This window comes from Carcharhinus amblyrhynchos, chromosome 12, assembly GCF_965287045.1.
Source record: "Carcharhinus amblyrhynchos chromosome 12, sCarAmb.v2.hapA, whole genome shotgun sequence".
NCBI classification, from domain to species: domain Eukaryota; kingdom Metazoa; phylum Chordata; class Chondrichthyes; order Carcharhiniformes; family Carcharhinidae; genus Carcharhinus; species Carcharhinus amblyrhynchos.
Genome location: NC_137335.1, coordinates 62,234,954 through 62,255,794, shown reverse-complemented (window position 1 = coordinate 62,255,794; position 20,841 = coordinate 62,234,954). Strand labels below are relative to the sequence as shown.

The 20,841-nt window shown below is 41.5% G+C and overlaps 1 protein-coding gene across 2 annotated transcripts in view; it reads left to right on the top strand.

Moving 5' to 3' along the window:
• The first annotated feature begins 1,884 nt into the window (after positions 1-1,884).
• LOC145351033 (endothelial PAS domain-containing protein 1-like) overlaps positions 1,885-20,841 on the top strand; it is a 153,330-nt gene continuing 134,373 nt past the window's right edge. For both annotated transcript variants that reach the window (XM_080200632.1, XM_080200631.1), the window contains exon 1: positions 1,885-2,330. In XM_080200632.1, the coding sequence (XP_080056758.1) occupies positions 2,305-2,330 (26 nt within the window). In that variant the 5' untranslated portion in view covers positions 1,885-2,304. The remainder of the gene's footprint in view (positions 2,331-20,841) is intronic.

The following is a 20,841-nucleotide window of genomic DNA, read 5'->3' as shown; positions in this document are numbered from 1 at the left end:
TGGTATGTGACCTCAGACTTCTGTATCTTTTCCCCAATGGAAGAAGGTGAAAGAGAGGATGTCTGGGGTGTGTGGGGTCTTTAATTATGCTGGCTGTTTTGCTGAGGCAGTGGGATGTTTACACAGAGTCAATGGATGGGAGGCTGCATAAGAAGATTTGGAGGGGATTTGATTGAGGTATACAAATTCTAAAAGGGATTGATAGGGTCATCATAGACCAAATGTTTCCTCTTATGGGGCAATCTAGATTGAGAGATCAGAGGTATAGGTTGAGAGGCAGTAGATTTAAAACTGTGGTGAAGAGGAACTACTTCTTGCAGAGGGTGGTGAATTCATGGGATTCACTGCCCCACAGCTCAGTGGAATCTGAATCATTAAATGGTTTCAAGAAGGAGATGTCTATCTTTAAAGAAATGGGTTAAGGAATATAGAAAACAGGTTGGAAGTGAATTTGAGACTCGGGAGAGTTCAGCCATGGCCTGATTGAATGGCAGAGCAGGCTTGAAGGGTTGAATTTGCCTACTTCAGCTCTTAATTCCTATGTTCCTATTCCCTACTGACAAAGTTTAAAATGTATTTATTAGTGTCACATGTAGGATTACATTAACACTGCAATGAAGTTACTGTGAAAATCCCCTAGTCGCCACAATCCAGTCCTGTTTGGGTACACTGAGGGAGAATTTAGCATGGCCAATTTAGCTAACTAGCATGTCTTTCAGACTGTGGGAGGAGACAGGAGGAAACCCACACAGACATGGGGAGAACATGCAGATGCGCACAGTCTCCAAAGCCAAAAATCGAACCCAGATCTCTAGGACTGTGAGGCAGTAGTGCTAACCATTGTGTCATGATGCCATCCAAAAGCATTCTGTTCATGAGTGTTTTCAAACACTTTGATCAAAATTTCCCATTAGTTGAAGACTCCTTTTGCTAACTGTAAAGATGCAAAGCCAAAACCAGGGTGGCACAGTGGCACTTCTGCCTCACATTGCCAGAGACCCGGGTTCGATTCCAGTCTTGGGTGACTGCCTGTATGGAATTTGTACATTCTCTCCTTGTCTGTTTGGGTTTCCTCTGGGTGCTCCAAAGATGTGTGGGTTAGGTAGATTGGATGTGCTAAATTGTCCCTTAGCGCTATAAGATGTGCCGGTTAAAGTTAAAGCTTACTTACTCGTCACAAGTAGGGTTACATTAACAATACAGTGAAGTTACTGTGAAAATCTCCTATTGCCACACTCTGGTGCCTGTTCAGGTACACTGAGGGAGAATTTAACATGGTCAATGCACCTAACCTGCACGTCTTTCAGACTATGGGAGGAAACTGGAGCACATGGAGAAAACCCACACAGACATGGGGAGAACGCGTGAACTCCATACAGTGACCCAAACAGAGAATCGAAACCCAGGTCCCTGCCACTGTGAGGCAGCAATGTGTGGGGATTAATGGGGTAAATACTTGGGGATATGGGGATAGGGCCTGGGGGTGAGAGGCTCTATTGGAGAGTCGGTGCAGACTTGATGGGCCGAATGGCCTCCTTCTGCACTAAGTTGTTTTGAAGGGGGTTCTTGTTTTCCTCCTCTGGTGTGGCCGTCACCAGTTATTTCTTCAGCAAATTGGGTCTTATCAGACGAGAACATTTTTATACGTGTGTGGGTTAAAAAAAAAGTTGTTATGTAATTATGACTGGTGCTCCCTGGCTGGTCTTCCGATTGGCAGCGGCCAAAGGTTGAGGCAAGAGAGAGAGAGATTGACCCAATTGGGAAAGGCGGGACGCCGCCCTCCTCAACCTATCACATGTCGAAGACCTGTCATCCGGCCCTTGAAGGACAGGAGAGAGAGAGAGAAACCACGCCTCAGCCCAAGATTGAACCTCCCGCCCAAGTGGAAGTTAAGAGCGAAACTTTTTCTCGTGCCTGTCCTCTTTATAATTGATCTTCGCCTCGAAGTGGCCGTACAATCCTCAGCAGTGTTCCTGAGACTGTATGGTCGCCTCTCGTTTCCGGGTTTCTTCATGACCGCAACCAATTGATCCAACTGAACACTTTTTTTAAAAAAAACATACACACACACACACACACACAAATACGAAGAGATAAGAGAGAGAGAGAGACTGACAAGCAAAGGGGAGAGAGAGAGAGAGAGAGAAAAAAGTTCGCCGGCTAAAAGAAGGGGAGAAAGTCAAGACAGAAAAAAAGAAAAATTATGATTTTTTCCATCCATATCGCACTGAAAAATTGAGCTTCGATTTGTCAACAGCACCTTCTGATCTTGTTTTCTTTCTATTCTATAAAACGTCCAAAACCATGACAGCAGAGAAGGAAAAGAAAAGGTAAGGAATGGAATTAATTTTTCTCTGAGGAAAATTAGCCACTCGTTTTCTGATGTTGGTGGTGGCGGGGGGAGATTGTTTAAATTAAAATGAAGTTTGTTGTGTATTTTGAGTCTGAGGGACTGGACTTACGCGCAGCCCCCCCCCCCCCCACACACACACACATAAGAATAGAATAAATAATAATAACACTTCTTGTGATTGTTTCTGATTTAGTCGGCGGGTTGAGTCAGTCGGTCGCTGCTAGCTGTCTGTCTCTGGCGGCTTGTCAGCTGCTGCTTACCTGGCTCCCGTTTAGTTGGCACTTTTGGCACTTTTGTCCCTCAAGCCCTGGCCAAGGGCATCTTTCCCCGTGGCGGCGGGTGTGCAGAAAATGTATCTGCTCGGTCATACCAAGCAGAAAGGCTGTCTTAAATGGTGAATTTATTGACTTGTTGTTTCCTCCCGCCACCACCTCCCCCCCCCCCACCACCGCCGCTCCTTTCACCTGTCTGCGATGTTTGCTGTGTTTGACTCAGGCTCGGCGTTTGACAGGCTGTGGGCCAGGCCTGACCCGCGGGTTAAATCAAGGTGGCAAAAGTGTGGGGGCGTCCTGTTGGAGAGCTCTGACTAACCGAGAGAGTGTCTGAAGTTTTGTTTTTAATTCTTGTTTGCCGCAAATGTGTATCAGCAGTGCAGCTGGTCTGCGACCATTCTACCTTCAGCCCCCCTCTCCCCAGGTTCCCCTTTCTCCTTCGCTTTGCCTCTGTGAGAGAGAGAGACCTGTGTGGGATTCATCCAAGCGGGACTCCTACAATGTAACTGCGCGTTATTATTTTCGAAAAAAAACAAACACACACATGTTTCTCCTTGGAAACTGATCGAAATGGCTGTTGCTGTCGTCGGTAAAAGTGGCTGGAGGTCAGCTGGGATTGGAGCTGACCAGCCCGAGCTGAGGAAGCGGATAACTCGCTTCGTGGTGGGAGCCGGGTTTCTGCTCGAAGTTCTAGATGAGAACAAGAGTGAAAAGCACTCGAGGGCTGAAGATGTATCTGTCTGATGTCACATGAGCTTCTTCTCTTTAAACATTTGTTTTGTTTTATGTTGGTGGCGAGGGAGGTTAGAAGCATAAACAGGTCATACCTTTCCGAGTGGCGGACATTGAACCGATTGCCCTGGACATGGGGAGGTTGTGGGTTTGTGTCTGAGAGAAGAGGATTTGTTAGGGATTGTGCATGGCCGAGATGGTAACCCGGACATAGTGAAGGGCTGACAAGTTAAGAAAGTGGCACCCACCCCCCCCCCCTAAAATATGACAGTGATTTCAACATCAATATTGTTATTGGGGTTAGAGTGAGCAACGAATCAGAAATTATCAACAATTAGGGTAAAGCAGATTAGTCTTTCTGTTTTTTTTTCAATAACTGTCAATATGCGATAGTCTTGTATTAGGATTTTCTGTCGGGGGTGGGTGAGAACCCCCTGTTCAAGAAAAGTTTTGCTTTAAGATTGACAGAAACCTTATCCTAGAATATGTTGTTTTTCGGCCGGACCATACCGAGTGACTTATGACCATTTAAAGGCCCACTTCAAAGCAGGAATTGGAACATTCGCAGTGTTAGGTGTACCTGAGAGACTGGCGAGTTTAAATGGCAAGCTGGCACTCGGGCCGGCTGCGATATTGGGCACCCGGGTCCGTGTGATGCCAATACGGATCAAATATTAACCAAAAGACGCGCGCACACACCTCCGTCCGCGTATTCCTGTTGTTGACAGGGTGCCGCTGGTGTTTACTAACTTGCACGCAGATATACAGGGAAACTTTTGTTTAGCAAAGAGCCTCTATTTATTTGACAGCAACTGTAACATTTTGCGTGCGAACTGGAAAACTGTAAAGAGAGTTGCCTGCCCGTCTCATCCTTCCCATCCTTTACATTGGGTTCGCTATTCGCAGACAAGGGAACCCGTCTCATTTTAACCTTTATTTCAAGGGGTTGCTTTTGGGACCGTTGCTGGGGATTTTTATTCCGGTCTGCTGGCCCTGATTAACTTGAAAGAACCCCCTCACGGGCTTTCACACAGGAAAAAATCTCATTTCTAGAGCTAATTTAGAAGTCTTCTGACACTTAAGAAGGGGCTTTGACTTTCGAGCAAGCTATCCTTTATGCGCGATAACCGCTTTTCTTTTCAGTCTGTCCGCCAGCAGGTGGTTAATGCTGTGTCTCTTTCATGGCCGCAAGGACCAAACTTGCAGTTTGCGCTCAAAGACCAGTTGTTGGGTGCAAGTTTCAACACGTTGCGACGCCGGCATGAGTGATGGGGCGATTGTTGTAATTGTGGCCGGTTAGCTCAGCTGAGCGAGGGATGCAGATCCACACTCAATGGCATGGGTTCAGTCCCCGTGTCGGCGGCGTGACTAGTTCCACTCTTGCCGAGTGGTGTCCCCTCAAACTCTATCGAATTGTCTGTGCGTCTGTTTAATGCCGATGCTCCCTACCCAACAGCGGAGTGCACTGCAAACATCCACTCCGAGGTCAACAATAAAAAAAATAAATATTACCAGCCATAAATTGCCACAATTTTTTGAGACATTTAATTTCACTTTCTCTCCAAACCGTCCCTAGCCTTCAACAAATCTGCGCCAGGAACATTTCCTTCCAGTGAAACAAAAGTAACTGATCTCCGTTTTAAAAATCGATGAGGGAAATAGTTTAATTTGTATGAAAAATCTCTCCTGGCATGGAACCGAGAGGCAATTTGTTCATTTTCTAACAGTGGGTTAGTCATATTGCCACCTTTCTGCTCTTGATTTACCAAAAGGTACAATTTGCAACACCCGGAGTAGGTTTAAAACAATTTTTCCAATGTTTCGCTCTCGCGGGTAGAACAAACTTCACAATTCCCACCCTCCATCTTCTGTTTACTGCTGTGCATGGAGGGGCATGTAATATAGAGGGGTGCTCGCTGTTGGTCTTGCGGGCATCCCCATGCGAAGGTTGGGGCTGGGGCAGTGACATTTGACTGGACAATGTTGTTACTGCGTATCACAGACTTACTTAATCTGCTGTCAAACGTGCGTGTGTACGAATGTTCAGAAAGACATGTTTGCAACAGATACCTACACACCATCAGGGACAGCTATCCAATGTGAGAACCCCTGGAGTGAGTTGCATGATCACGCTCGAAAATACTCCAAACTGGTCTGATTACACCTTGGAAGGACGCGATTTTCCAGTCAGTTCGATTGATTGATTCTTTCTCAATATTCTTGTTCAAATAATAATCTGACAGGATAGCTCGGAGAGCTCAACCTGCAAGCTTTAAACACGAGATGCATGGCGCGCCATTCCTAAAAAGACTCATGATCATATTTTTTTGAAAAAAATATGAAAAACATGTTTACCAGTGGGTGAGATTTCAAGCAACGGGGCAGTAAATAAGTGACAGTCATTCAGCTCAAGATACGGCTTCTTATCTCAATAACACAAAAGGCGGATGCGTTATTTAAATGTGTGTTTAAAATAAAACGACGCATTGGAATCCTAAAATTAAAAAAAACACAGAAGCGACTTTGAGAAACGGCGAAAAAGGGTACAATTTAGCTTGAAGTTATTCCTTCTTTGTCACTGTTTTACATATGTTGCGGTGGAAATATTACACGCGTTATTATGACAAACTGCATGGACTGAATGGGTATAATGAATGTAATATCAATAAATTATGCCTATTTTCTACCCAATAATAAATACATCGTTGTGTTCAAATTGACCAGTGTTTCTATTCAGTAAACGCCTTAATAAAGCTCTATTTGGGAAAGAGAATTAAAATATTGCAGTTATTTAAAAAGTATATTTTTTAGGGATCTGGCTGGTACTGTCAAGATTGATTTTATTATGTATCCAAAGTTTTGCACTACAATCGCTGGCTTCTTAGCCACTCCAGAGGGCATTAAGATACAGCCTGAGCAGCGTAGACTGGTGTCAGGCTGGGCTCCTGTCCTGAAAGGGCTTAGACAAATGTTTTGTGATATTTCCACGTTTAGAATCTCAAACTCATAATAATACACCTGTGTACGTCACATAAACACTGAGTGTGGTATCGGTTTCATAAGGAAGGAACAAATATGTTGTTGCCTGTTACTTCGTAAATTAAAACCGTCAATTCACTGAACCTGAACTGAATTCAGAACAAGCATGAGTCACAGAATCATAGTACACTTACAGTCCAGAAGGAGGCCATTCAGCCCATCGACTCTGCAGGACTGTCTGACAGAGCATCCCACCTATGCTCTATACCTAACCCTATATATTTGCTCCGTTAATCCCCCTAACCTACACATCTTGGGTCACTAAAGGGCAATTTAGCATGGTCAAATCAACCTAACCTGTGTTGGAGGAAACTGGAGCACCTGCAGACAAGAGGAGAAAATGCAAACTCCACACAGTCACCCAGGGCTGGAATTGAACCCAGGTCCCTGGTCCCTGGCACTGTAAGTGGCAATGCTAACCATTGTGCTTCCCGAGGTACATTTTGCTTGTTGCTGTAACTCTAGATAACTATGTTCGCTTTGAGCAACATGCACTGCTGGGCTGAGTGAATTTACTTTGAATTATGCACATTTTATCTTCCCATCTTTGCAGAGATTCTCTGTATATTGTAGAAAAAGTGAACTGTATCCGTAAACAGGAAAAAAAATAAGGAACCTGACATCTGCAGGTGTGTGTAAGGAGGAGGGAAAGATCAGAGAAGTAAAATATAATGATTGCAGAAGTTTTTCTTTGATTGTGAAGCACTTTCAGACATCCTGAGCAGATGACAAAATATGTACAAAGATATATAGTAGTGCTTTCTTCTTTGCGTTCGATAGGATCCCATTATTAGTTCACCAAGTTAATGTAGGCATTTTAAAATATTAGACATTGATCGAATGGGTATATATTTCAAAGAGATGTAAACAATACTGTGCTAATGATTTCAGTATGTTGATTCCAAAGCAGAGTGGTATTTTGGGGTTAATAGCCTCAACAAAATGTCTTATATTGTAGTAAAATATCTGAATTATTTTCAATGTGTTCCTTCTTGAATTGTATTGAGAAAAAGACTGAAACAAACATTGGAAATGGAGGCTAAATTGAACACAGTCTAGAAGTAGAGTGTGACTATATTTCACCAATTCTGCTTTCCAATGTTAGCATCAAATTATGTGTTTGATATTGTTGAGGATGGTGGCTAATGGACTAGTTATTGGACTAGTAACCCAAAAAAACCCAGGGTAATTCTCAGGGGACCTGGGTTTGAATCCCACTGCAGCTGGTGAAATTTGAATTCAGTAAAAAAATTGGAATTAAAATTCTAATAATTCTGAAACCATTGTTGAATGCCTTAAAAAAAACACTAATGTCCTTTAGGAAAGAAAATCTGCCATTCTTACCTGGTCTGGCCTACGCTTGACTCCAGACTCACAACAATGTGGTTTACTCTTAAATTCTCACTGAAATGATCTATCAAGCCATGCAGTTGAAGGGCAGTTAGGGATAGGCAATAAATGCTGGCCCAGCCAGCAATGCCCACAGCCCATGAATGAAAAAAAAATTCTATACAATCAACTTTCCTGTTTTATCAGAAATACTTCTGCAGTCATACATTTTAACTTGACATTTCAACACACATTTGAAATGCTTTACTCACTTATAAGCTTGCATCTTGGTACGCTGATAAATTAAACACTAACTTGACGTATTAGGGGCATTGAATTAGTGAAATGACTCATGGTGCTTTACATGGCAAATAAAAAAAGCAAAGGTTGAGCAAAGTCCTAAAGAATTAAGAAAAGGTGACCAAAAACAAAGTAGAAGAGGCAGATACCACAGAGGCTCTTCAAGCAGAAAGAAGCAACTAGGTTATGGAGATAACCCAGGAGGGGGTCAGGATATCTAAGTGCCATGATCCCAACAGAAAAACAGTAAGAGGGAGCGATGATATAAAGGAGGCCAGTGTTTGAAGAGCAACGGGCATATCCTGGCATACAGGGCTGAAGGGAATAGAGATAGATAGGTTCTTGATTGGTAAGGGGATCAAAGGTTATGGAGAAAAGGTGGGAAAATGAGATTGAGAAACTTATCAGCCATGATTGAATGGAAGAGCAGACTCGATGAGCCAAATGGCCTAATTCTGCTCCTATATCTTATGGTCTTATGGAATCACAGAGCTAAGGTGGAGCATGATTATGGAGAGATTTGCAGACCAGGATTGAGTTTGAAGCCTATTTGATTCTTAACAAAACCAATACAAGTGTGGGATAGGGTTTAGCTGCCAGAATCTTGGGTAAGTTTATATTTGTTAGGTGGAGATGGAGGAATTTGCTGATCAGGATTGCATTTGAGGCTTTCTTGATTCTTAACAAAACTAATACAAATGTGGGACAGGCTACAGCTGCTAGAACCTTGGGTAAGTTTGTATTTCTAGGGTGGAGTTTTATTTAAAATCTATGGAGGGTGTAGATTTCCTTTGGTTGTTTTTTAGTTCTGAGCACATTTGCAATGTTGTAAAAAATGCTTAGAGAAAGTGATTCAGGTGATTCAAGTGGACAGGCTACATCAGAACCATTGACAATGGAGTCATATGATCCCATTATTACTGCTGAGCTGATGGAATGGAGTTTAGCAGTAGCAGTGGTAATAGTTGTCCTGATGGGAAGAAATCTTTCTGAACACATCATGATGTGGCTATAAAGTCTCAAAAGCAATCCTTTCTCCTTAAACAAGATCATCTGATATTTTTGCTTTTACTTATGTTTACTAAGTTAATAAAATGTAAAAGCAAACTTACTTTCCATAAAATTATCTTGCAGTAAATTTTACCTTATGCATTATACTCAGCTGACTGACTCATTCAGAAGATGTTGTCTAAAATGTGGTTCCAAGTATTTGTCATTGCCGACTGTAACAAATGTATTCCCATGATATCTCTTGTTTGGGGAGGGTCAAAAAAGAGGAAGAGATCTGGGAGCATGCTATGTTAGACTTCTGTTTTTATTATTATAAGGCAGCTGGAAATGCAATGTTGTTGGTGCCTTAAACCTATGAACGTGGGACAAATTATATGACAATGGGAGAGTTGGCAGCTGTGAGCCCCTTGTGTTCTGCATATCTCTGCCTGAGATATTTAGACAGAATGAGGAATGATTGATTCTTGCTAGCAAGCAGAATGACGTCCGAAGTGTGACACAGAAATATACCGTGCCAGACAGGAAATGTAATTGTACAGCTGAAATGAAACATCACAAATGTTGGACATTTCTGAAACAAACTCAGAGCAGGCAGGAAATGTACAACAGTTTGGTTAATATTTGAAAGAAAGCGATGGATAAATCATTCATAGTGCTATTGACTCCTTACGCAAAATGCCCTTGGATGACAACATGATTGTCTTTGGCTGGGATGTCTTAATAATGAAATAGCTCAATGGAATTCACCTCTTAGGTTCATATGGGAAGAATGGCTAAAGACCTGTAAAGTAATATCTCAGAAATATCAGGAAAAATATATTTTGAGATCTAAGTATAAGGCTAGAATGCTTCTACAGTGGCTTTTCCCTGCGCTATGGTGAAGTTAACAAGTGTTAACTTGAAAATCCACCTTGCCAAACAATAACGGCACACTCAGTGTTGCCAACCTCGGTTGATTTCCCTGCTCACGTGATTCCTGTGGTAGATTTTACCAATAGACTTGTCACACTTCCACCAGTGGAATACACAGGTTGCAGCTAACATTAAGAGTAAAGATTAAAAATTCAGCTGGAAAACGTAACCTTAGTCATCATTAGTGCGATAAGTAATAATCTGACCATTTTCTTAGTTTTAAAAAAAGTGAGTAATCATTTATAAATGAATTGAAAAGCAATTCAAATTGATTTTTTAAAATACGAAGTGAGGAAATAGGATAAGATATGAAGTTATAATAGGTGACAAATAGTGTTTTCATGGGGAAAAGAGATGATTGGGGGAGGTAAGGAGGGTTGCTCAGTAGTGAAGTCCTGGAAATAATAAATCAGAGTGTTTTATGGAACAATGAACTTTACTTCTAATGCTGCAAAGATGACATAATAAAAATGGCAGAGGAGAAATGACCACATGGTAAAATGGAAGGACAATGACAGGTTCAGTAGAGAGAGAAAGAAATTGGCGGTAAGAGGTGGGTAAGTATGGTTTAAGTAGGATCCTATTCATAATGATGGGGGTCAGTTTAGCTCACTTGGCTGGACAGCTGATTTGTGACACAGCATGACACCAAAAGCAATTCCAGTACTGGCTGGGGTTGTTCACTAAGGCTGGCCTTTTCAATCTTGGCCCTCGCCTGAGGTGTGGAGGCCCTCAGGTGAAATCACCACCAGTCAGCTCTCCCTCTCAAGGAGGGAAGCAGCCCATGGTTATCTGGGACTATAGCGCCTTTGTTCATAACCTAATGTCTGAGTAAGTAGACAAAACTAAATTAGTTTGCTGAGAAAGTAGGAGAGCCAATGTGCAGATTTACCTATACCTGCACCATAGCTCTGACAATAGAATATACCATGGGGCCATAATTTTTTAAAATTTTGAATGGGGAAGTTGTTGAAAATGCGAGCTGCAACAAGGAAAACAAGGTACCTGGGACCTGTGTGAACCAATCAGATTTAGGACTGTGAAGTTAACAATGCAAGGGTTGAAAAGAAAGTGTCAATTAGAGTGGGTGAATTAAATTTCAAATCAGATAAAGGGAGAGAAATAAACAGAGGGAAAAGGGATTGGATTAAGAGAGAGAATAAAAAAGAGAAAGTAAAAATGTTGCAGTTAACACAAGGTATTTTTAAAAATTCAAATTTATATCTTGGTAAAATTATACATAGCACATCAGATGTGCCAGCTTGAAGTATAATTTCAAACATTATAAATTTCAAAAGTATCCCACTGCAGGCTACTTTTTTATACAGTGTATTTACAAGCTCTCATTGCAGTGGATGACTTACTCCATTGTTTCCATTTATTAATTAGTCACAAATGTACATCCAAGAAGGAGACAGGTATATTTCTAACAAAAAAAAGGTTAAGGAGTATGGGGAATAGGTGGGGAGGTGGATTTGAGACCTGGGAAAGATCAACCATGATCTGATTGAATGGCAGAGCAGGCTCAAAGGGCCTCATCTGCTCTTAGCTCCAATGTTCCTAAATACTTATTTTCAGTTGTCCGTTTTTAAAATTGTTCAATAATTAAAATAAAGAAATGAGACTCCATATTTTACTATTTTAATAGTTATTTTACAGTGCCAAAGAGATTGACTGGCAGCAATTAACTCTTACTATGTAATTTCTTTAACAACACTCTCCAAACTTGAGAGCTCTACCATCTAGAAGGTTAAGGGCAGAAGCTCTGCCACTTAGAAGGTTAAGGGCATAAGGAGCATGAGAGCACCAAGTCACATGCCGCACCTTCAATGTCACTGGGTTAATATCCTAATGTTTCCTATGTAACAATTTTGTGGAAGCACCATTACCACATTGATTAGTGGTGCAAGAAAACTGCTTACCACCCACTTCTCGAGGGCAATTGTGGATGGAGGAAATAAATGCTGGTCTAGCCAGTGACATCCAAATCCCATGAATTAATAAAAAATAATCACAGGATACTTGGGCTTAACTTACAGGGGCAGGATTCTATATTTTGTGTATGCTGTTCATTGGTGAGGCAAACAGCGAGATGTCATTTTAGTGAATATAATGGTGGAGCAATGCAACTTGAATAGCAATTGCTGGATTGTTGAGTTAAACTGCACATCTACACTTGGCTGAAGTTGTAGTTACAGTTGTGCATGGATAATGGTGAGAACTACTTGGTTCTCCATTAATTTGAGAGCAAATTATGGCCTAGCATTCAACTTAAATAAAAGAAACATAGAAAATGATTTGTGAGTTGAAGCCTAATTATATGATTACAGTAGCTGCTGCATGACGCAACAAAAGCTGTACATTCACTTCTGCAAAAACTAATCAGATATTTTGTTAGACAAGAAGCAAAGTTGGTTTGATTGAATTTTTATGTTGAATCTTCAATGAAAGATGTGCCCTGATTATGACCCCTTTTGGTTTTAAATATATGTGCATGATGTCAGCATTTTTCTTTGATTTGCAGAATGTTTAGGGTGTTCCCATCAAAGGATCTAGACAACAATATTCGGGAGCCTACCACTGTTTAATTATTCAAGCCTCTGGATAGAAAAGATTGGTATCTAATTCCTGCAGCTTTTTGCATTGGATTTCATTGTGTGTTGTAAGATAGAAGTAAAGAATTGGGCAGGTCTTGTTCAATTTCCCCAAGCGTCATTATTTTTTCCCTTGTTGATTAATGTCACTTCGAGCCTTGGTATGTTATAAACATTAGAGTTGGTATGTTGTTTTTCATAAAAAAGAGAGAATTTTTAACCATTGACTGAGCATAGATATTTTCTCAACTTTTAAATGAACCGCTTTACGTTTCAGAACCAGTTTTTTTTATTTAGTTAATATCTTTGTTGAAGTCAATGTCATTGGATACATCAATCACATCTTTTTAGAATTTGGGTTTGATCCAAGCCAAATATTAGATGAGCTGATAAAAAATAAATAAGCTTTATAGGATTTGACTGTGGCTTTTGCCACTTATTATTCAAAGAATAATTATTTTCCTAAACCACTGTACTGAAACAGAAATTCAAATTCAATTAGTTTGCATCATTTAATAATAAGTAATAACTTGCTGCAGAAATAGATAACATGATTCCAAGTTTGTATTGCCAGCATATTACCTGCTACTGCATCAACAGAAATTAATTCTGACTAATAGTGTCACACTCATTTGGGTAGAGGTGTGTCATAGCCCAGATTGGGTTACCCCTCCCCACCCACAACTTTGCATTGACTTCTCACATAGCACCACAAAGCAAAGTGAGAACTACATTGTGATTGTATCACTTGACCCTTCTACTACCTTTGTGCTGTCAGGCTGTCTCATAGGTATTCAGTCTTGCGTGTTTTTGTTTTCTTCAGTTAAACATTGAGAAGATTGAAAGCCATCATCTTTCGCTCAGAGCAAAGCTCCATTCCTTTGCTTCTGGTTCCATCCCCTTCCCAGCCAACATCTCAGGCTGAACCAGACCAGGCTACAATCTTAGTATCCTGTTCAACCTTGAACTAACTTTCTGATCCCTCATCCTTCGATCACAAAGCTCACTGACTTTCATTTCTGTAACATTGGTCACCTGCATCCTCCACTCCTGCCTCAGCCACATGCCGCTCAAATGCTTTGTCATGTCCAGAATTGATTGTTCCAACGCTCTTCTTAATCTTTGGGAAACTCCAACCCATTCACAGTCTGGCTGCTTGCATCCTGCCCTATTTGCCTGTCACTTTCTACATAAACCCCAACATCTCAAATCTGACAAATGTGTCTGTTTCTAAATCTCTTCCCATATGTCCTCCAGCCTTGACCCCCTACCTCAAATTTTCTCTGTCACTGACTCCAGTCTCTTCTGAACTGTACCTCTTTTTCACTCTTTTTTTCTCAGCTCTAGTTTTGGGTGTCTATTCCCACATTTTTGGATTCTCTTTCTAAACCTGCCTCTCTTTTTACCTCTCTCCTTACAACCTACCTGTTCAGCCAAGTTTTACTCCACCCTGCTGGGATTTTCTTCATTTTCCTATTTCTTAGTACCTCTGGTGAACCACCTTTTAAAATGTTTTAATGTTAAAGATGCTACATAAAGCTGCAACATTATACAGTTATTGAGCCCAAAACAGTTTATATATGATGATATATGATGATAAATTTGCAATTTCAACAATGGGTTTGTCATTTAAGTAAGTTTGCTATTTTCATCAACTCATATGGAGGCCATTCGGGCCATAGTGCTCCTGCCAACTCTTTGTAAGAGCCACTCAGTTAATTCTGCTCTTTCACATAACCCTGAAAATGTTTCTTTTTCCAAGTACTTATCCAACTCCTTTTTGAAAGTTAATATTGAAACTATCTGTTAAATCGGTGCATTCCAGATCATGAAAAGTCATTCCATAAAAACAAGTCTCCTTATTCCCCCTGTGCTTTTGCTGGTTGGATGAAATCCACATTCTCAGACTCCTGGCCCTCTTGCTAGTGTAAATAGTTTCCCCCTATCTACTCATCAAAACCCATCATAATTTTAAACATTTCTATTTAATTTCCCCTTATCCCTCTTTGCCATAACGAAGATACAAAAGTCTGAGGTCATGTACGAACCGATTGAAGAACAGCTTCTTCCCTGCTGTCATCAGATATTTGAATAGACCTACCTCATATTAAGTTGATCTTTCTCTACACCCTAGTTATGACTGTAATTCTGCACTCATTCTGCGCTCTCTCCTTTCCTTCTCTATGTGCTGTAGGTGCAAGTTATGCTAGATGATTAGTATTCCTTTGTTAGGAGCAGCAGCTCACATTAAGTCTGTATAGAGGGCGAGAAACAATACTTTTCACTGTATACTAAGATATGTGATAATAATAAATCAAAGCAAATCAAATTCCAGCTTTTCTAGATTGTCACACCATGAACGTCTCTCATTGCTGTTAGGGTTCCGGGAAATCACCTCTGCAGCCCCTCCAAGGCATGGACATCCTTTCAAATGTGTGGTGCCCAGAGTGGACACATTACTCTAGCTGAGGCCTAACCAGCAATTTATAAATGTTAAAATAACTTTCTGGTTTTGTGCTCTGGACCTCTATTTAAAAATGCAGGATCCCAGTTGGCTTATTGACCTGTTGTGCTCCGTTTGATTTGAAACTGTTCTGAAATCGGACCTAAGAGAAATGCAGTTTGTAATTAAGAGTTATTATAAGAGCTAATTGGTCTCAAATTTGAAGCAACAGACTCCTGATTCATAGTTGAGGAAGAAATAAAATGGTTTGGGGAAAAACAATGAAAGTTTATATCCTGTCTGGACATAAAAATGATTCATTAGATACTTATTCCCTATATAAGCGAAGGGTTATACCCATGCTCCTAGCACCATGGCACAATGTGAATTTAGGGCTATGAAACACAAAAGACAAAGATTGTTAATTGTCGTATTCTCAGTGTGTCCATCTTCAGAGATTTTTAAAGATTTTTTTAAAAGAAGCATTTAGATAGTTACATGGGTATGATGGGTATAGAGGGATATGGGCCAAAAGTGGGCAATTGGGATTATCTCAGGAGTTTAAAAAAAAAGGGCGGCGTGGACAAGTTGGCCGAAGGACCTGTTTCCATGCTGTAAACCTCTGTGACTCTGACTCTATTTATCGTGGAGATGCTATTTTCAAACTTAATCTGAGCTGCTGCTCCTGACAGAGGACTCCTGGTTGTCTAGCATAACTTCCACCTAAAGATGTACACACTTGAGATCTGTATTGCTGTTGGTGGATTATTCTAGCAAGATATTTGTGGCTTTAGGAATCTCGGGTCTAAGAAAAATTGTATTCCAACATTAGCCAAGGCTTCTGAGGAAAGTTCAACAAGTGAGGAGCAGTGCAATTTACTGGTGTGCAAGTTCACCTACTCTTTTAAATACATGTAGCATCAGAAATCAGAAAGAATACCCATCCTCAGTACAGGAGAAGCTGCTCACCAGTTTCTCCTGCTTTTCTCTTGCCCGCTCCTACTTGTCGGGTTTAAGATGGGGAAAGTCCCCCTGAATTTGCACCTTAACAGTTACAGTTGAGTTTATGCCCACTGTTGGGCAAGTGGCTGCCAGTGCATTCAACCCACCCCAGGAAACAAGGGAGGAAGAGGGAACTTGTCAGGATATCTGTCCACAGGCATTTTCTTTAAACTTGCAGACTCTCTTGCCTCCAAGAGCATGGGGAAATATCCTCCCCAACAAGCTGAGAAGTCAAGATTAGGAAAACGAATGACCAATTGCCTCATTATGATTATCTGTTGATTCGAGGATGAGTATGCCATGCATTATTAAACATTACAGTGCAAATATGAGCGGCTGAAGGAAAAGAAAAGTGTTGTGTATTTTTTTATTACAGTAATGCTGTTTGGTATCTAACTGTGCGACCCTTACCTTACATTCTAGACAAATCTTTATCTCTTTACCATAATCATGACCAGTCCCTTTGAATTGACACCTCCGTCACCCTCTACTCGATCACTGACCTTCCTTTTTGTTCTTTCTCACCTCCCCTTTTTGACAGCATATGACCCATTACACTTCTATCCTCCATTAGTCTTTATCAAGAGCCATATTCAACTCGAACCATTCACTCTGTTTCTCTCTCCACAGACCTGCTGAATATTTCCAGAACTTTCTGTTTTTATTTCTGATTTCTAGTGTTCACATTATTTTGCTTTTATTGGGGTGGTATGGTGATTCAATGGTTAGCACTGCTGCTCACAGGGACCCGGGTTCATTTTCCGTCTTGGGTCACTCTTTGTACGGAGTCAACACGTTCTCTCCGTGTCTGCATGGGTTTCTGCCGTGTGCTCCGGTTTCCTCCCATAGTTCAAAGATGTGCAGGTTGAGTGGATTGGCCATGCTAAATTGCATCTTATTGTGAGGAAGGCTAGCTAGAGTAAGTGCATGGGATTATGTGAATAGGGCCTGGGTGGGGTTGTGGTCAGTGCAGACTCGCTTGGCCAAATGACCTCCTCCTGGACTGTAGGATTCAATGATTCTATGATCCAGAAACCATTGTTGGAATTGCTGCTGATATCAAGTTGTTATATTTGATAATGGCCCTACATACAATGCACAGAACCGTACAGGCTGCAGGAGCTTACTTGGAGAGGAGAGCGTGCAGAATGGAACCAGAGCCTAAATCCTGATATTCTTTATTTCTTTTCATAAACCTCCACAGCTTGTAGAGAGCCTTGAATTGTCTTCATTTGTGCAAACCTTTTTCAATGGGTTAAAGTCAAGCTTTCCAGTTACTGTTCCGTTACAGATACTTAACACAGCATCAATATATCCTAAAAAGCATGAATTAGTAAAAATAGTTTTCTGTGCATGACTTATCATTTCAGTTGTGATAGAAACTAAGATTAGGTGTGGGCCATTTGGCCATTTCAACCTGCTTTGCCATTCAATATGATCATAGAAACGTAGAAAATAGAAGCAGGAGTGGCCCATTCGGCCCTATGAGCCTGCTCTGCACCATTTAATATGATCAGGGCTGGTCCTCCAGTAATTATACACCTCAACAGACCATAAACCATGCTGAGATAGCCACGTTTACTTCCATTCAATGGCTGATTCAATTCTGATATTTAGGAAGGGTGATGTAACACGAAGCAACCAAGAAGAGGAAATCGAGATGAGATTATGCATTGTTCAGGCCATCTTCACAACATTTAAGAAGCATTTAGATGAGCACTTGGAATGCCATAGCATACAAGTGTATGGGTCAACTGCTGAAAAATGGCATTAAAATGGACAGGTGCTTGAAGGCCGGTGCATACACAGTGGGCCTCTTTCTGTGCTGTAGTTTGGTCAATGTGACAGTACAGATAATTTCTATGATAATTATTTTGGTGTAAAAGTGGATAACTGCACAGATACTTCTGTTTCCTGCCAAGGAAATGATACGTCATTATAAAATGTTGATTATGTTGTGTTTTAAAAATATTTCCCTTAAGCAATTGAATTGTAATGAATAATGATAATAATGTCAGGTCATAATGACTGATGGTAATAAAGCTTTGTGTTATATAGCTTGTTTCCTGTTTTGTTAGTGACTCCCTCAGAGATTTGATGAATAAATGCGTTCTGACATTAAGCTATTTGGATAGAAAGTCCCATAGCTGGCCTCAGTTAGGGCGCTACATTTGGTCTGAGTGTCCCTAGATGGGAAATAATCAGTCCCGTCCCTGTTGCTAACCTTTTGACTCCAGATGGAAACTGGTCATTGCTTGATCCAGATTGGCAGAATTTGAGCTCTTCCATTTTTATTTCCAGATAAATACAAGTATTTATCTTTCCTCTGCATTTGACTGGGTGCACATTCTGCTGCATCAACAGTGCTTTAGGATAATTTATTTTGACCTGATTGACTCCTCTTTTGGAGCAGCCACCAGCAGTCCGATTGTGTTCGTGAGAGTGACTGCATGGGCATTTCTGAATTCAAGAAATTCTTGACTGTCTGGATTCTGATGTTGACTGAGAAGTGAAAGACCTGAGGGCAGAAGAGAAGTACTACTAGATTTTTCAAGCCACGCTTTTGAGTTGGAGATAACTTAGATCAGCCAAGGATAAAGGCACCCATGTGAGGGATGCAAAGAATTTCCAAAACATTTTACATCACAGGTCAATATATCTTTGCTTATGACTGCTGATCATATCATTATTTGGCATGTAGTAACTATAATAATGCTTCAACCCAGACTACCATATTTAGTAGCTTAGAGACCTATTTTAGTAGCGATTGTATCAGACTATTTCCCCCTTTTATTCTGGACAGCTATTCCAGTGGAAAATACCGATAGTTTTGTTTTAAAACCACAAAATCACTTGGCAGTTTTCCCATTGGTATTGATGCTATAGCTCATCAAAATGTGTTGCCAACATCCTTGGCAGTTTCTTTTATCACACTGGTTATCCCATCTTTCAAAGAGAAAAAAATCACTGAGTATAATCAAGTTCTTGTTCCATTACAAGCTTTGAAAACGGGTTTATAAGGATGACAGGTGAATTAGTGGGGACTAATTGCAGCGGCAGGCAGGAAAGTGGGTGTGATTTCGTCTGGGCAGTGGGGAGCATATTCCCACCTGATTATCACTTTTCAGCTCATTAGTTATAGAAATACAGAAGTAGGAACAGGAAGCCATTTAGCCCTTTGAGTCTGCTCTGCCATCCATCGCAATCATTGCTGATGGTTCAATTCAACAGCCTAATCCTGCTTTTCCCCCAAAACCTATGATCCCATTTGCCCCAAGTGCTACATCTAGCCCCCTCTTGAATACATTCAATGTTTTGTCTTCAATTACTTGGTGTGGTAGTGAATTCCACAGGCTTACCACTCTTTGGGTGAAGAAATGCCTCCTCATTTCCGTCAACGAGGAGATCATTGAATCGCGTGATGGACTAATTAGCGATTGATCTGCCCCACCGTTACCTCATCAGGTTGAAGGTCCTGGCACCGTTTTAAAATGGTACACGCATAGCATTCACTCACAGCCGGCCAGGTGTGGTGTAAGGTTCTGCTTCACCATGGGGCCAAAGGGACAGAACTATGGTGCGGTGTAGTCCAGTGAGGCCTCCCTGTAGATTTTCCTCTAAGTCATTCCAGGAAAGGAGGGAGGTCCTCTTTTCTTGGGTTGGGAGCAGGAGACCCTTCCATCTGACCATACCAACCTGGAAGAGTTCACAAGGAAGGTCAGCACCTATGGCCATCTGCAAAGGACTGCCTTGCAGTGAAAGGAAAAAATGAATGATTGATGAGCTCCACCAGGGTAGGTGAAACACTTTCACAAGGGCATCAGATAGTCCAAGGATAAGATTTGACAGGGATATCACACATGACCAGCAGGTGGGACATCAGACTTAATGTCTGCAAGGCAATTTAAGATCACCACCTCATATAAGTTCCTGCACAAATGGCATCTTAATCTCTTACCAGGGCGGGCTTACCAGGCACGACAGGCATGTATGCTTCTGAACTGCTCTTTCATCCATAGTGAGCACAGTCAATCCACCTGTGCAGGACAAGATCTCCTACAACAGGATGAGATAGCGAAGACCAGAAGTGGCATCTCTGATCTGAGAACACTCTGCTGTCATGAGGGACAGGTGACAGAGCTGGCTGGGGAGGGTAGAGACTGTTCCTGTGTGGAAGGAAGGGTTGGCCTCCCCAACAAACCAGTGAGGGTCAATCCAGTAGACATCACAACATGTGGACAATGTCTGAGTCACCTACAGTGTTGGAGCCTGCGTCGTCAATCACTAATTGCCTCTTCTCTCTATTCCAGCTACCAGCAAGAAAAGGCAGAGGCAGATCATCAGCAAGTGTCTTAGATCCAACTGCTAACTTGAGGAGGCAGAGGAAGCATCAGTTGAAACTTATCTCTGCATTCACCTGCACCCCCAAACAGCACAAATACATGCAACTCAATAGACTGTATGCCTAGGACAGGACTGGGTTGCCAGTCTGGTTATTACTTCATCGACCTGTCCACAGAAGGCAGAGGCATTATCAGCAAAGGTCTCTGGCACTCAGAGAGCTGCTGGAGTCCAGCCCACTGCTGAATGTGAGTCCAATGATGAGCCCCTGGAATCAGCCCTGGGAGAAATGTTGGAAGTGCAGAGATAAGCAGGAGAACAGGAGGCAGAATTGTCAGAGGCCATCAACAGATGAGAATGAAGGATGGAGGAGTCTGTCCACATTCTGTTGTATTTCATGGCTCCAGGACGTAAGCACATCAAACACTCCATGGGAAGGATGGTGGCTGCCTTGGAAACCCAGGTCCAGCAGTTGCTACGAGATTTGCCAGACCTGCAGACTATTATGATAGT